The sequence below is a fragment of the Dendronephthya gigantea genome, unplaced genomic scaffold, assembly GCF_004324835.1.
Source record: "Dendronephthya gigantea isolate DGI-Jeju-01 unplaced genomic scaffold, DenGig_1.0 000080F, whole genome shotgun sequence".
Taxonomy (NCBI): Eukaryota; Metazoa; Cnidaria; class Anthozoa; order Malacalcyonacea; family Nephtheidae; genus Dendronephthya; species Dendronephthya gigantea.
Genome location: NW_021163090.1, coordinates 314,673 through 331,160, shown reverse-complemented (window position 1 = coordinate 331,160; position 16,488 = coordinate 314,673). Strand labels below are relative to the sequence as shown.

Genomic DNA, 16,488 nt, shown 5'->3' with positions numbered 1-16,488 from the left:
GATATGCAATTGTTTTAAAAATCCAAATATAAATATTTTACAATTCAAATCCACCAATGAATATATTTTTGAAGCAGTATAGACTCCTAAAGGTCTAGTCTATCCTATGATATATATGAAAAATGTTTTCCCTATGAGTTTTATAAGTTTTATAATTAGCCGACGAAATTACAACCACCCGCGCGCATCTACTTGCGTCAATGACTTTACATTGACATGTTCTAGAATGTTGTCTTCCATCTCCGTTTAAGACTTAACTTACCCCCTGTGCCAGTAATATTGAACAAGCTATATGTATGTTTACTTCATGTATGCCATCAAAATTCATGTGTAATTGACTTTATTCTGTACTTTTCTCTCCCTGCACCTGGAAAAGAAACCGTCTGTATAATCGTACTGTTTCAACATTTTCATGTAACGGTTATAGCTATGCAAGGGACTTTCTTCAGTCGAATTTTGTATGGTTGCATGCGGTAATTTCATGCATGTCTGTCTTTTCTGCAAAAATAAATCATTCCGAGTTATAACGATGACTTGTGATGACTTGCGACATGTCCCAGCTTTCGGAAGCTTTCGTCCAATTGGATAATGCTTTTCTATACTTTCTAAAGAACGAAGTTATGCTATTGGTTGAAACAGAAATGTGCTGTAAAGTTCAGCCAATGAAAATCATTCTTGCGAGAAGCTGCCGCACTACCCCGGCGACTTTATATATATAGAGGAGAACACCTTGTCACTGCTAAATTCATCGACTGAATCCTTTCACTGAAGACTGAACATTCGAAGTAAAGTTGAATTGTAAAGACATGTAAGTTATACGATCCATTTTATGCTCTAATGTTTCAGGCATCTTTTGCGTCCATAACTTCGCGCCCGATTCATACGTTTCTCTCTATACGTATTATATTCACTAAGGCCCACCACATGCACACAGACAGGACGCGAATTGGCAACGCGGCGCGAATTTTCAACGTTTTATATTTTCCAAAAGCAAATAATTTTGAACTTATCAAAATTTTCTTGTGGATTACATAAAAATAATACATTTTGACTGCTCTATCGTCCATTGACTTCAAATTTTGCTTCTAGAATTTAATTTATACGCTTCTGAAAACTGAAAATTCGCGTCGCGTTGCCGCTTCGCGTCCAGTCTGTGTCGACCTTTACTCGGTTTTGTTTTTGTTTTTCTTTTTTTGTTTTTTGTTTTTGTTTTTGTTTTTTTGTTTTTCCAGTTACTTCCCCGTTCGTGATAATTTTAATACACTGAATAGAAAATTCTACACAAAGATTTAGGGATGCCATAGTGATGTAAAGATGTGTCATTAGATTAGCAATATTAATACTCATATAGTTTCATTATATATGTTTCACACAGAGTGTTTAAAAAGACATGTTATCTATTATAATGCGATGGACAACAGCTGTCACGCTAATGTGTTTCAACCTGTCATTCATATTTCACTCAGCTTCTGGTAGGATCCATATATGTTTAATCTTGCGAGAAATGACGAGGCCTTACACTATGGCAAATATGTCATATGGTGTACCGTGAACGAAACAGACAGATCAAGGTTTTGATTATTAGGCCGGACAAGGGGGAAAAATTATATTTAGTGCCCGAGATATGAAATTATTCGCTAAGTTTCCGATTGTATGTTGTTGGCATCAAATGTGGTATAACAAGTGCCTAAATAGATAAAACACTTCCGTCGACGTTTCGATCTGAGGGCCTTCAAAACGTCGAGAAGTGTTTTGTCTATTTAGGCATGCTAAGTTGTTTGAAGACACTGCCAACGCTGCTCTTTGGTTATGTTGTATGTTGTTGTAACGTTGATTTAAAAATTGTTCTTCTGCATACATCTATGACAATGTTATATGAATTCTTTAGCCGATCAGTGCAGCAGAAATTATGCTTACAAGGCTTGCGTCCAGGACAGCGGGAAACCATCGTCGAATCACAAATTACTCAGTGAGAAAAACTTCACTGACTCTGATGTGCAGTTCCCTAGTGATATACTTTGCAGGTATGATTGCAGAACATCTGGTGTGATCAAATACTCTGAATATAGTCATGGTTACTGCGGTTTGTTTTGTTTAGATGCACTTTTGCAGCCATAAAAGCCGGCCGCGAGTATTTCGCCATTCGCGAGACAAACATGCAGACGCAGACGATAGCGTGTTACGCTATCAGTAATTACAATCAACAATCAGGAAAAAAAAATAAAATTTCTGCAATTGTCGATGAAATGAATGAATTGTTATCACAAAACAAATGTCCTCCAAAATGTAGCAAACTTGGATGCATTCCTAAACTGGGGACTGGGGACTACTCCGCTGTTTATCACGTGATCCGTAAGTGAGAGCGTTATGATGAGCATAACCTTGCACGTGCGTCTCACATGCTGTAGGCCGATCCAACGACTTCAAATCTACTATTCCGAGTCGTTTTTATTCGGTTGAACTTGAAATGTGGCTAAAGCTATTCTCTTTCTTTTTCAGCCAATACGATCAATCTCCCGCCAAGTAAGTTTTAACATTTCTATCTCCGCATCTCCTGGTCTCACATCACACAAAACTAGAGCTTAATAGGGGGGGGGGGACAACCTCCGTCGTTTCAAGACCCTGGGTACGAAGTTGCGGGGGGAATAAAAAGAGATACATTATCGTAGAAGTCTTCACCCACAAGAGGTTGGCTTCACCCACGGCCACATGGGTGGGTAAAATTGAATGATACATACCTGTATTTGATTGTTACAGCAACCAAGACGACACCAAGAATTGAAACATTACCACCAAGCACCACACACAAACCATTTTGGAAACCTTCTCCAACAGCAGGGGATTGAGAACAGTAAGATCAGGTCAGACCTATATTGAATAAAAATAGAAAACCTAAGGATATTTTAAAATTTGTGTTTAACAGCCGCAGTGGTTAAACTCAATATTCAAGTTTCTCTGGCCTAAGAGAAGAAAGTACCGAGCCGATTAAGTCGAAATTGCAAATGATAATTTTGCTGATGAGTAATCATCCTTTTTTTTCGTTTTTTTAGGTCAAAATGAAAACCCGACTCTTGTGAAAAGTATAAAAATAAGATGAACATGTTTCATTATTATACTGCTGGAAATATATGAATTACAATCCATATTTGAACATGAAATAATTTTTGATTTAAATCACTACTAAATGATTCAGGATTCGTTATTGCGTTACTGAAATAATTTGACTTGCTTATCTTGAAAATGACAGCCCAACCCATAAAGTAAATGTTCCTGTTTGGCAAGATTTCAACAACGAAACAGCCTCTGAGATTTATTAAGATGAAATTTGAGCACATCAGTTGTTCATCGTTACTAGGCATTACGTCAATCGTTCAAGTGCTCAACTATTCTGTGTTGACACTTTGGACTGTCCACAACGAACAATAAGCAAACATTTGTCAACACGAATTAGGGTAGTTGAGCTTTTTCAACAGGAATAGTATTCAAACGAAAGAAGAAGTATTTATAGAACACTAACTGAATTATATGATTTAAAATCGAAATCGTATTAGCCACTCCCTCGCACACTTTTAGGGCCAACATGGACAATATTTTTTCAAGTATTTTAGCATTCCTTTCTGCATTTAGTTCTGATAGAGCATATTTTAGGGTAGCTTAGTTTTATTATATAGCTGCATGCCATGTTCAGTTGAGGAATCACAACTAGGAGACTTTTACTCGAGGTGGCGTAGGTCCGCTTGTATTTAGATGAAGGAACAAAACTATGGCCACGACGAAGGATCTGGCACTGGTAATTATCTGAGACCTTGTTTTGACAAGCAATTTCTATATTTCCTCTACTGATAACCCCAAAAAATTCAGAATCATGCAAACTGCCTCGAGGCTCGAGGTAGTCACAAAACAACTGTTTAAATTGACATATACGAATTTGCCGGATATATTTTGTTTCCCCAACATGACTTCTGACGTCAAACACAGTGTGTTGCCGTAAATGAGCGAATGTCGGCACATTTGCTATGTACACTAAATTGTAATGATTCTTTGATGTACGTAAAATTCACGCGATTATTAAGATGTTTGCCCAGTTGCCATGTAACAAGCTCCTTTCTGAATCAACCATGCTGCGTAACTGAGTCAAACTGACAATTTCAACCAGCATTTAAAACGCCGGAATATACCATTAAATCTCATGCATGTTTACGTCTTAAGTATTTCATGCAAGAATAATCAAGTGTTTTTCTAGAAATCTAATTCCCATTTGCTATTTTAGAAACACGTTAAGGTTATCAGATAACCCATTTCAAAGGTCACAAAACAAAACTAAAATCGAGTATAGATCAGTCGGCGAGCATGCATGATTGTCTGTACGCATTATAACAAAAAGAACAGTCAAAATATTTAGGCAAACATTTTTCCGACAAAAAATAGCGAATGATCTATATATTCAAAATAAAGATTGACTCACTGATACTGCACGGGGTTAGATTTCCTGACGGGAATAATTGATAAAAGGAAATATTGCCGGAGACTATTGGCGCCTCGATTTTCTGGACCAATTCTTTACGCCGTTGACCAAAGACAAGTCTTATAAATTAGTGCAAATCCTTCTAAGTTATATACAAATCAGTCATCAGTCATCCCTGCCGGCAACTTTGGACTTAAAGATTCAAACAGCTCGGACTACTGAGCAACAGCCAACAAGTGTCGCGAAGGGTTTAATGTTGTCAATGGTTTTGGCTGAAATCCATCAAAGATGTGACAGGTTATAGAAAACAAAGAGAAACTTATGACCTAGGTCCTAGGATATTGGCTTAATACAAATCATACAATTGTTCGCGAGGCGCAACTTTTAGCGATACGTGCAAATTATTCTCCTAATACTGAGCCATTATTATTCCATCTAAAGCTTCAATTATTGTTCTTATGTTCTATTCTTTCTCACATGCATGCACCACGAGCTGCTTCAGAGCATCACCATGATCCGGATCCAAAATGGATGAACATTTCTTACACACAAAAATATTTCCTTCCTTTGAATGAAAATGAAGAATTTTCAGAGGAAACTGATGAAACACTCAGAGTTACCGATTATAGAAGAGCAATGAAACTGGTCTTCACAAACGTAAAACATAAAAGGATAATTGGATTTTGAAAGAACGTCTATACAGGGATTCTTTGTATTTTGTACAAATTTATGCCAACCAATATTGAACGTCTATAGTTTTCAAGTAAATAAACCATAAATGTGCCGCCTTAGCATAGAATGACGGATATGAACAGTTTTGGGTATATAATTACTATATATTGTATCAAAGGCAATTATATGATATTCCACCAGATCTTTGTTCCAGACCAATATGGTTGTCATATCTTGTTGTTTTCAATCCGTTCTACAAGCCATATATACATGTTCTAATATTCCTGCCAGTTTTTTTTTGGCACAAAGCTCAAATCCTTCAGCGGGTGCTCGTTGAATATTAGACTCATTACTGAAACGGTCAATGAATAAGAGAGCAACCTTTAGTTGGTTTGTTGTTCTATCATTCAGCTGAGTGCGCTATATTTTTTAACATATATGGCTTCACGCGCGTGCACTGAAACATCTTAAAGACTGAGTTTGGTAAATGAGGCGGGCCGGCCATATAGCCTGGCTGCATGACCTGAAATGATGCGAGACCTGGCCATAACCATAACTCCAGTCAAAACAAAACCTTCATATAGGTCTGACATCAAGCTATTAATCCTAGTTTTTTTATACACCTACAAAAATCCGGTTGAAGAAAATACGGAGGCTTTCATCTCGTTCGCAGCTGCATGGGAAAAAGTTAAACTACTTTAATACTTTCAGTCAGTATAAAGACGTTTAAAAATAGGGTTATAAACGCACCGACAAAGTAGCTACTCTAAACATAAAGACCAAGAATTAATTTCAACAAATATAAATGAAGTTTTTTCAACAAAAGTAATTTGAGAATGTGTTAAAAGATCTTTTTATATATTTGTTATGTTGGGAGAGAACAAATGTAGCTCTTGGCACGATATCGTTCATATGCATGGTTACTACGAGAAAAAAAAACTCCTGGTGTTTGCTCTGTCAATATATCCACACAGAGATAAACTAATCTCATAATTCGTATATGATGATATATTTCTTCATGTGTATGTGGTCTACTAAATGAGGGCTCTTTTAATAATATCATAAAGAAGAAGGTCTCTGCATTTGGACCCCGACACGGAATTTAAAGAAACAAAATTGCAGGTGTTTATCATTTTAAACTCTGTTTAATTATTTCACGTATGGAAATATTTCTATATACAACTTTGAACTGCAACTGAAGTGTGACAAACTGTGACAAACAGTGTTCTGAATAATAGAATAAATTGAATGCTATTGTTATGGCTTAGATATCTGTCGCTGCATGCTGTCAACATTGAAGAAATTAAAAAATTAAGGTTTGAGGGTTTCCGCACTTGAGATATCAAAGAAAGATGAATTTGCATCTTTGTGACTTGAACAAGAATAACAACAGTACATGTTTATGAAGTATAAATATTCCAGAATTGTGGAACTGATTTAACCTGCGCCATGAGGAAGACATTTCAAAAGCCCGGACTTGCTACATATGGAATGTGTTTTAAAACACGTATTGATTGCAACCCCAAATATGGCACTTGTCCAAACCATAACTACACATTCAAAATATTAACTTTCAAAAGGCAAAAAGATAAGTTTTCACTGCGACTAAACTGACTGTAGATTTTTAGGAAACCTTTGCACCTGCGTCAAGTTCCTGAGAAAATCTTATTAACTATAGTATCATCCACTAAATGCAAAATCCTAATATCTTTCAAGCGAAATATTTGTGTTATTTTCAAGCAATTTATCGCAGCGTATCAAAACAAATAAGAAAGGTATCAGATATCTATCTAATCATTCGAATCAACGAGCAGTTGGGAAATAAAGCGATATCAGTTCTACTATCGTAATTTCAGATAAGGAAAGACAAGAGTTATTGCCAAGTCAAGGGGTCACACTGCAGTTCACAATTCTTCCTGGAAACGCTAATGCCATTAATAACTATGAAAACATTCTCCATAGTTTGATAAGCTCGCGAACCAGGAAAAAACAACACAACACTCTTCAAATAACTCAAACAAGAATTTATTAAACTATTTATAATTGAAAACACATAGTTTAACAATTGTTTTATTGCAACTCAAAGTAGATCTCGATTTACCAAACAATATTTATTTTACGATCATAACAGTGTTCATCACTGTGGATATCTTATGGAGTTGAGCATTTGTAAAGTTGTACTCTACGCTTTGCTTGTTTGATTGTTAACATCTGGTTAATAACAATCACAGCAAGACTTCGTAATTAGTTCATAGTGTTGAGTCCATATTATCTAGTAATGCTGGTCTCTTCCAAAAGGCGCTCAGAAGCCTCGAGTTAGCCAGGTTTTCAAGAGCAGTTCTGCAGGTGTTTTTTCCCCTCGACTTTTCTCGGTTGATGGCTGGCGGTCATTCAGTGAATGTCTATTAATTAAGACAGTCGATCGAAATGCGTCACAGGTGATAATAGAGTCAACTATTTGACGTCTTGTGCAGGTGTCCTCTGAAGAAAGTTTGGTTGTCTTCACAGGATGACCTTATCTCCAGCAGAACGGCGAGTTCTACGACGTTCTTTGCGTGGACTTCCCTGCTCTCTGCTGGGACTTGCAGCCTTACGACGCCGTCTTCGTTTCTCCTGCGCCATAACTCCCGCGCTCAAGGCCCGCTCGAGGTGAATGCAGGGTAAAGACAAGTCTGGCGCAACTTCGTTTAGAAATTCATCATTATCTAGTTCATTATTTTCAGGTCTTTCTTCAATGTCCGCTAGTTTTGGCAAATATTTACTTCGACGAAAGATCTTCGTGATCGCCTTCTTCTTGCGATAGGGCTCCGCACCATTTATATACATTGACAGCATCTCAGCTTCCGAGGTTGTTTTGGTGAACAGCGACTGAAAATCTGAATTCGAGCTCATATATTCACGTTCCCTCATCGTCATAGGAGCGTCATTCAGCACACGAAGTCTGCACATCTTTGATAAATAATACTTTAGCTTTCTTCACGGTTGTTATGACAAAAATATACCTTGCTATACCTTGCTATGGGTCGACTGATTGATTTCTGATCAAAGACACAATATTCACGCCTATATAACACTTGAAATCCTAACACTCTATGACGTCAATGGCTTTTGAATACTCTTCTCTGATTGGTTGGTATCGCTTATAGATCATGCTCAATCGATTGGTGTCACACGAATCGACCAGAATATCTCAACATGCGAGTGTTTATCAATAAAAGTCACCTATGTCGTAAGAGTTCAACCGGCTTACCATAATAGGCAAAGGTTTAAGTTTTGAATTAGAAATTTTCATGTATTATCTACGCTTATTTGATTCGTGTTTCAACTAATATGTATTATACAATAACAAATATATTAGCATTCTTCTATTATGCTAAGATATATCAGACCAGGAAAATAATACGTTTGTTTAAAGAGGTCACTTCAAAAGATTGCCGGTTCATGCAATAATAAACAAAGGCGTTCATCAGCTTGCTCAAGCTCCAGGCTAAAAACCCGAAACGAATTGCCAGAATTATAAACGTTTACATGACGAGTGGAAAAAAGTACGCGAGAAAGAAAAATTAGCGAATTTTATCACGATTCGTGGACTTGGGTGAACGGAAGAAGCATAACATAAACTTAAACTTAACTATATATCTGCACGAGCATGCATTGGGCCCCTATACCTAGGTTGCGGTATTTGTTTCATAAACCTACATGCAATCTAACCAACTTGCAATCTTAAACTGAGACTGTCTGATACTGAATCATCTAATGTATGATTGGCTACGCGTTCACAATACTTGGAATATTATGACTAAATACGTTAAAAAATCAAGCTTTTATTTTGTCTGTAGAAAGTTCGTGCAGTTTTTTAAATTCTTTTGGCTGTGCTGTGTCTGAATCGAAATCAAATCGTTTTAGATAGCTGTGCGAATTATACAACGTTTTGGGAACTCAGTAGGATACATGCACAGCTGAATCTAGTAAAAAGTTATTCTGTATTAACACAATTATACACGCTCAGTCATATAGGCTCCATTTTTACAATCATCGTTATATATGATTGAAGATTTCGAGGTTTCAGAATGCAGAAAGGACCAGGGGAAACCACAATTAAACAATTTCCTTAATCAACCATTTAAGCCAGAGATGTCATTAGACACGGAAAACGCCTCGAGTATTTTTTATTTATAAAATAGGAAGGCTTTGCAATAGCTAGTTATCATATCTCTCCGTATCAACCGTCCCCCTGTGCTCCGACACGCTGAGGGAAAAGTGTGCTTGAGTTAAGTGGATTCATTTTTTTAGTCTAAGTTATGAAAATGCCTTAAATTACAACCAGTTTTTTCCAAGTTGACCGACTGGCAAAATAGTATAGCCAACGACAAGATCATACACGATATGTCTATCTATTTATATGCTCTTGAAATTTCCGCATCACGTTTTAAATTAAAATCATGCACATTACAATATTCCCGGAGCAATAAAGTTATCAATCTGTCGAAAATCTGACCTAGCTGTCCAGTATGAGTCAAGTTCAGACTCACCTATAACTGCGATAGCTGAACTTTATGAACTCGTGGAGAGAAAGTGGTTTCATTACTGCCTTAATCTCGTTCGTAAAATATTTGTTATTGTAGCAACATGCAACTCTATGTTTGCACTATGCCCACCAGTCAAGGAAAAATATCAGAGTCTAATCTCAAAATTACTTTAAAAAAATTGCAGATACGTAAATGATGTTTATTGCCAGGAATTAAACTTTCCCGGCCAAAAGCGAAAGGTCAAATATTTCGTTTCAAAAGCATTTGTCTGATTCTCATCATCGACTTTAATATCGAACATACTAGGCCCACATTTCCCACCAAGCCAGTGATGTTTGTAACATGACATTGTGAGAATATATTTTTTAAGACACTCTACAGGAACAAATAGTTGAATCTGGACGGAGTTTGAAAACAACAAAACAAACGGTTGATAACGATAGTTCTGAAGTGTGTTACTAAAAAAACATCCTCTAAATGACTAAATATCCAGTCTTAAAAAAGTTGATGTAGTCAGTAAGAATGAATGTGAAGTGTGATAATCTTCGAAAAATGAAAAATCAAAATTAGATTTTTAATACTCTTTGTCGGGCTCTGACCGACGACATCTTATCACTCTAGTCTTTCTCTAGCCCTAAATGGCTCCATTTTTTAGGGGAAATTAAGAACTTCTGAATGATTCAGTGTTGTATGGATACCAAGGCATGGAGCAGTTCATCAGTTTTACAACTACTTGTAAAGAATGCTGAATGCTTATCTGGACTAAGTTATACAAGCTTATTTAGGGAACGTGTTAGAGTGATTTATTTGAAAATTACCATTCGTTGGAAAGCGCTGTCAGAATAAGAACGCACCTTCCCAATAATTTGCCAGTCCCGAAAATTTCTGGATGGCACGAACAAGGAGACCTTGCCCTTGGTCAAATTTCAATTTCATAAAAAACTACATAAGGACTTGACGAGCTTGTGTTAGCTACCTTCATTAATAGACGTATGAAGGCGTACTTTAATTCATAGGCAAGCCTAAAATCTGTACCTATTTCCTTATTCCCTCAAACCAAATCCCATGGCGACACAGGCATGTCCATAATTGGCCTTGTTGAATCAAGCTAACCGCTTATTATGACGTGCCACCGGAATGACGTCACGTGCTGACGTTGCACATTATGGCCGGGCGATGTTCAATGTACGCCAAAGGGCCAAAGCTTGTTTACGATGCGAGGCAGTTGATGCAAGTCCAAGCAGGAATTCACGCCTAAATGTCGTGTTGTTTTTCGCTGAACAGCTAAAGGGGCAGCCGTCCAAATCTGATAAACTGCACGAAGTCACGGATGAAGTTTTACGAGGTTGCCTAGGTCATTCGGCGACATTTAGTAGAGAACGAGTGAGATTTGAGATATAATTTTCAGCCAAAACTATATCAAACTTTTGCACAAATTGAAATAATAATCTCACGTCTTGCTGATGGGATACAACGAACTATACGAAGCCGTCTCATATTGAAATTAAACACATTTGAAAACTGCCTTGCAGGTTTTTTTTAAGAATTGACTGATTCATGGAGTTAATAGAACTATGAAAAGACTTTTCTAGGGCAGGCAATACAATAAAAGAAATTGCTAGAATATATTATGTAAGGGATTATATATCATCGTATATTTCAGAATTTGCATATGAGGTTCTTAACCTATTTATCTACCTAAATAAATAGACGTCATTGTTATATAATGATCTCGTTGTATTCCTTTGATGCTTGAGCAAACACGCGCCTTAATCTGTTTTTTATTTTGTTCTTGCGATCGCCTTCTGTGGATAAATAGTTCTAGAATTACACAAAGTAAACTAATGCTTAACCTAAGAAAATGTAGTGTGATGTTGTATATTGTATGTCTGGTGTTCTTGCAATATACTGGATGTTAGTCATTTTACCAAACCATTCCCACTAAAAGTTCAAACGTGTTCTAGCTATAATATAAACGCTTCTGTCCGGCTTAAATCTGGTAAAACAACCAACTTCATTCAGACGTGACTGAGTGAGGACTACTGATTGATTGACCAGGGATTGATTCGATTATTTTTACTTGTTTTTGGCAGTAAATCAATTTTGACTTGTTCTTGTGTTTTTGGCTCGTGAAGGATTATAATGATTAACAAAGTCGTCTTAACTCTTAACCTGTTTTTCTCGACCAGAAAACGTCAACAATACTATGTAAATAAAACTGAATACTTAGGGATATAAATAACTTAGTAGTTTGACAAAAACAACCATTACTGTATTACTTCAATTAAACACAAGCATTACTACCACGTTTATATAATTATATTCAAAACTACAGTTCGCTGCTGAATGATAACACGAAGAAGAAGGCTTGCTCAGAAAAACCATTGACAAAGATGCTGTTTAGAGTTTCACTACCACATTTTAACACTTCATAGATTAGCACGTACTTTTGACATGCATTTTAACAACATATTACAACAAGTATTACAACAAGTAAACTAGATTATTAAGTATATAGCTTATATTACGCACAACATACCCAGAACAAAATCACAAAATCCATGCAAACTCCCCTTTGGCGGCCATCTTGAAGATTTTGAACTTCTGCATGTTGCAATGTCGCGTTCTGATTGGCTTAGCCCGAAGCAAAAACGTTTGATCTATAGAGATAAACTGAATTAAAATTATTTTCCATACACCACAAGAAACAGGGAACAGTTTCTTTGACTTCTCGCATCTTTTTTCGCGTGTTTATATTTATTTGATCTCTCAGTTTTATATAGTTTACACAGATTACATATATACGTTTTGATTACTCTCTATATACTCGGTTATGATTTGCATTATTCTTTTTATGTTCCATTTTACAAGCGTCCAAAAAATCCTTGGCCCCAACTGTTCACGTTAAGGAAATATGTGGAGCTTCTGAGAAAACGATTATCGACATGAGTATGAATGAAAGAAGGAAGACAATGAAGAACATTCTGTCGAGTGCTTTGCTTGCCAACTTCCATTCTGCCTTGATCTCTTTATTTTCTTTTTGAGTTTTGATTTTTTGTTGTAGCACAACATCCTCCAATTTTTTCTTCTCGTTTCTCACTGAGGTAACTCCTAAAGCATCTGCTGCACGTTCGATTGTGTTCTCCTCATTTGAACTTGGATGGTTTTGATTTTGTTTTGGCTGAGCTCCTGCCGACGTTGACTTCGCTAAAGTATTCTCCAAAACAAAGGCTTCATTCACACGCATACCAATAGCGTTCGTTCGAATTTGTTGTTTTTGTAGAATACACAAAACTCGAGCAATAACATTTATGAGAATTTCTCTCAGCCATCTCGACATTCGTCTTTCTTGTTCACAGCAATTCAGCGTGATGCAAACAGCGATCAGGGTGAGGGCTATGAGAACCATGGTCGATATATAGAACTTTCCAATGAGAGGCACAACTTCTGATGTGGCAGGCATCGTCTCCGATACTATCAACATGTACACAGTCAAGGACAGGAGTACCGTTACCACAAGAGAGATGCGTTCACCGTTATTAGAAGGAAGAAAAAAGGCAAGGGACGCGAGAAGGGCTATCACTCCACACGGAATAACAAGATTGAAGAGATAGAACAACGCTCGGCGTCTTATTCGAACATGAACGGTGATGCTGGGGTAAGGTTCGTTGCAGCAAGGATAAATCTTCACCAGACGTGTGAAATATGCTTCAATAAGATCCCATTCCGTGTTTTGAACAAAGTTTTCAACATCAGCATGACCGCTGTAAATGTCAACCTTGAAACCATGGTAAGTCCAGGACCCAAAAGTGACCTTGCAAATTTGCTCGTCGAATGGGAAATATTTCACGTTGATTTTGCATTCAGTTTTTACTTGGACTGGAGCTAACCAAGATACTTCACCGTTGTGCCGAAGAACAACTTGTGTGTCCAGTCTTTGGTACAGAATTCCGTAGTTTGATGCTCTGAAAATGCGGGAAGATTGTGCGAAGTTGTAATAGAAAAGTAAATAGCTTTTAGAGAAAATATACTGATAGAGAGTTTAAGCTTTACAGCGAAAAAATAACTTACGTATTGTAAATACTCATGTCAGGAACCCAGATCTCTTTTTTTGTCAGGTGCAATTCCGTAATTCCCTCATATTCCGAGGCATTCCATGTTAAAATGTTATCCTTCCAAAACTGTCGGAACCAAATACTTGTTACCATCACCTGATTCTTCTCATCCTATAGCAGAGAAGATTGGAGATGACCTCACGGTCAATGTTTTTCAGACCAATTAAACGTTAAATTGTGATCTTACCACATCAAGAATCTGTCGCAATGTAAGACTTAGTTTGACAGTCACCGGTGTCGTTTCATTTAACGATGGTAGCGTTTTGGAGTTATGATTTGATAACAAATCTTCACGAAGACGAAATTCAGCATTTTTTGTCACTTTTGAACCTGTCCGAAACGAATAATATGAATTTAGACAAGTTTACACAAGTTAGATAAACAAAAAGTTATCTTAGCTGGATTTTAGAGATCGTGTCCCTCGAGGTGTCCCTCGTGTTCCCACGCATTGAAAACAATGGATAAGAATCAGTTACGATGCCTCGTTAGCAGTTTATTGTTGTTAATGTGTTTTGCCACATGCAAGACACGATGTGACGTCTGAAATTAGCCTTATGTTTTCTCTGAATACAAATGAAGAGCCCAGCAGTGTTTGTAGGTTTGCGAAATCTCACTGGTGGTGAGGTCAAAGCAAAAAAGCGCTTGAACGAGGTTGCTACTTCTTGAAAAACCTGAAGCTGCAATATAATACTATCTCGCTTCACGGAACACATCAAAGATAATTTTAATTAACGTTTCGGTTAAAAATTGAACTCAGCAATTAGCCCCTTAAAGAGAGGCTAAAAGCCTTCATCACTTATTGCCATTGCACGCTGAGTTTGTGTGTCCTAAATAAAACTTTTACTGTCAAAAAAATTCTAAGGCATATTGGGAAAGAAGATAAATATCTTAAAGTATACATATCGACTGAGGGGTGGTAAGTTTTTTGAACTGAACCAAAACATTTTTTCAACGAAATATGTCTGATTTTCTGCGTGGGGTAAAATTAATTGCAGGGAGATCCAATCGTATATTTGATTGATGACATTTAGACATACTAAGCGTCAAAACTAGCGGCTTATTGGCGGATACACCTGCAAACAGGAGCGTGCATATTACAATGTTTTCATAATTATACTCAGTAGTTACAAGACAAGTCTGTTTAATTTTTAATGAATCTCTAGCACGCAAGTTTTTCAAGCGAAATAAAACTTGGAATAGCGATGTGGAAAACACTTCCTAAAACATGTTATCTTTACCACACTTGCTGAAGGGTTCGGCTTAATCATACGCAGCGAAATTTTCAGTGTGAAGACAATGAAACTAATAGGGATTTTCATTTGTAACACTTGATTGCTTTCCATTGTTCAACCCTCTTTTCTTCTGGTGAATATGTGGGGCGGAAATGACTGAAAACATCGCAATTACAAAGAGGCAACTCTTGCCAATTACGATCCACTGCAGAAGTTGGAAAATTAAACTGCATTTAGATGGATGAGATAAGAAATACTGTCAAAAAGAAAGATTGTTGTGTCTTATAATCACATGCGCAAAACTGAAAAAGGATAATTGAAAACTTTATCTCCTATGGATCGAAAAGGATGAATATATATTTTTATGTAAATTGTCCCTGCTGCTTTTTGTGACAAAATACAAAACCACAGGGCTCAGACTCCTGGTAATTCCTACAGTTTTATATCCTTATACTCTGATTTACAGAAAACTGTCACACATCTTCAGTCATCCTTGCGTGATTTCTTTAATTTTCCCAAACTTTCAAAGAACATTAACATAGGCATTCAAAACAAAATAAGCAAGTGTCATCAACATGTCTAAATTACCCGGAGAAATATCATGACGCTCTACTTATAAACAAATGCATTCATCTGCCCGGACTTCAAGAGAGTTTGGACCAGTTGATTGGCTAGCCATGCTATACTTTTATTTACCGCTATACGCACTAAAAGTAACGAAAAGACTGAAACTGGAAATTGTTTATGTTTAACTTAGACGTAACATACAGAATCAAGGTTCCTTAATTGACCACTGTGGCAGAATGTTTAAGACAAAATTAAATTTTGAAATTGTTACACTGTCGATCCTCGAATATTTTATTGCATCATAATATTTGTTCGTTAAAAAGGAAGCTTCTAATTTTTCTCGAAAGACGCTGATTTTGGACCATTATCACAGATAGTCATCACAAATGTATAAAGAAACAAAAAAAATTCTTCCTACCTGAGTCGAAGCGAAACTGCAAGGACAAAATTAAGAGGCAGAGCACTAATGGACGGAACAAACTTCGCATTTTCGGATTACAAATATATCGGTTTATAGCATGAAATACTCCTTTTCTTTATTTGAATTGAGTAGATTGTCTTCTTGATCAGGAACAGCTAAACCTTTGTCTTGTTAACAATTTTCAGCCGCATTGCATAAATGTGCTTTATACCCCCCCTCTAAGCATGGAATAACTACTCATAACTAACGAGTCATAAGCGTTACCTTGGTTTCCGCCTGATCATTTGTCCTGTGATTGGTCGATCAAGACTTCTTAGTCTGTTGTCGGGTAGGAATCTAACAAGATTAAATGTAAGATGATTTATTACGGTTACATTGCATACTGGATAAAAAAAGATGAAACGTATTTATGTCGAGGTAATCCAGTTAATATCCCGTGATTATAAACCTGCATCTTAAAAAGAAACTTACCTTCAGTACATCAACT

At 36.7% G+C, this 16,488-nt stretch overlaps 2 protein-coding genes across 2 annotated transcripts; one reads left to right on the top strand and one right to left on the bottom strand.

Annotated features, from left to right (window-relative positions):
* The first annotated feature begins 753 nt into the window (after positions 1 to 753).
* LOC114532771 lies at positions 754 to 3,137 on the top strand. Its single transcript, XM_028554357.1, has 7 exons — positions 754 to 808; positions 1,376 to 1,472; positions 1,889 to 2,024; positions 2,099 to 2,352; positions 2,500 to 2,523; positions 2,758 to 2,861; positions 3,051 to 3,137. The coding sequence occupies exons 2-6, from the start codon at positions 1,391 to 1,393 to the stop codon at positions 2,844 to 2,846; spliced, it is 585 nt and encodes a 194-aa protein (XP_028410158.1). The 5' UTR covers positions 754 to 808; positions 1,376 to 1,390; the 3' UTR covers positions 2,847 to 2,861; positions 3,051 to 3,137.
* Positions 2,790 to 16,204, bottom strand: LOC114532766 (neuronal acetylcholine receptor subunit alpha-7-like). The gene is made up of 5 exons (XM_028554349.1): positions 15,999 to 16,204; positions 13,969 to 14,111; positions 13,738 to 13,892; positions 12,206 to 13,631; positions 2,790 to 2,868 (listed from the first exon to the last, which is right to left on the bottom strand). The coding sequence occupies exons 1-4, from the start codon at positions 16,066 to 16,068 to the stop codon at positions 12,566 to 12,568; spliced, it is 1,434 nt and encodes a 477-aa protein (XP_028410150.1). The 5' UTR covers positions 16,069 to 16,204; the 3' UTR covers positions 2,790 to 2,868; positions 12,206 to 12,565.
* Between the last annotated feature and the right edge of the window lie 284 nt (positions 16,205 to 16,488).

Bases quoted from the DNA above. Each gene is read 5' to 3' on its own strand.
- LOC114532771 (XM_028554357.1), top strand. From the start codon at position 1,391: ATGTTATCTATTATAATGCGATGGACAACAGCTGTCACGCTAATGTGT. The intron at 2,025-2,098 runs GTATGATTGCAG...TGTTTTGTTTAG, and splicing joins CCTAGTGATATACTTTGCAG to ATGCACTTTTGCAGCCATAA. The intron at 2,353-2,499 runs GTAAGTGAGAGC...TTTCTTTTTCAG, and splicing joins CGCTGTTTATCACGTGATCC to CCAATACGATCAATCTCCCG.
- LOC114532766 (XM_028554349.1), bottom strand. From the start codon at position 16,068: ATGCGAAGTTTGTTCCGTCCATTAGTGCTCTGCCTCTTAATTTTGTCC. The intron at 14,112-15,998 runs GTAGGAAGAATT...CGTTTCGGACAG, and splicing joins GCAGTTTCGCTTCGACTCAG to GTTCAAAAGTGACAAAAAAT. The intron at 13,632-13,737 runs GTAAGTTATTTT...CCGCATTTTCAG, and splicing joins GACATGAGTATTTACAATAC to AGCATCAAACTACGGAATTC.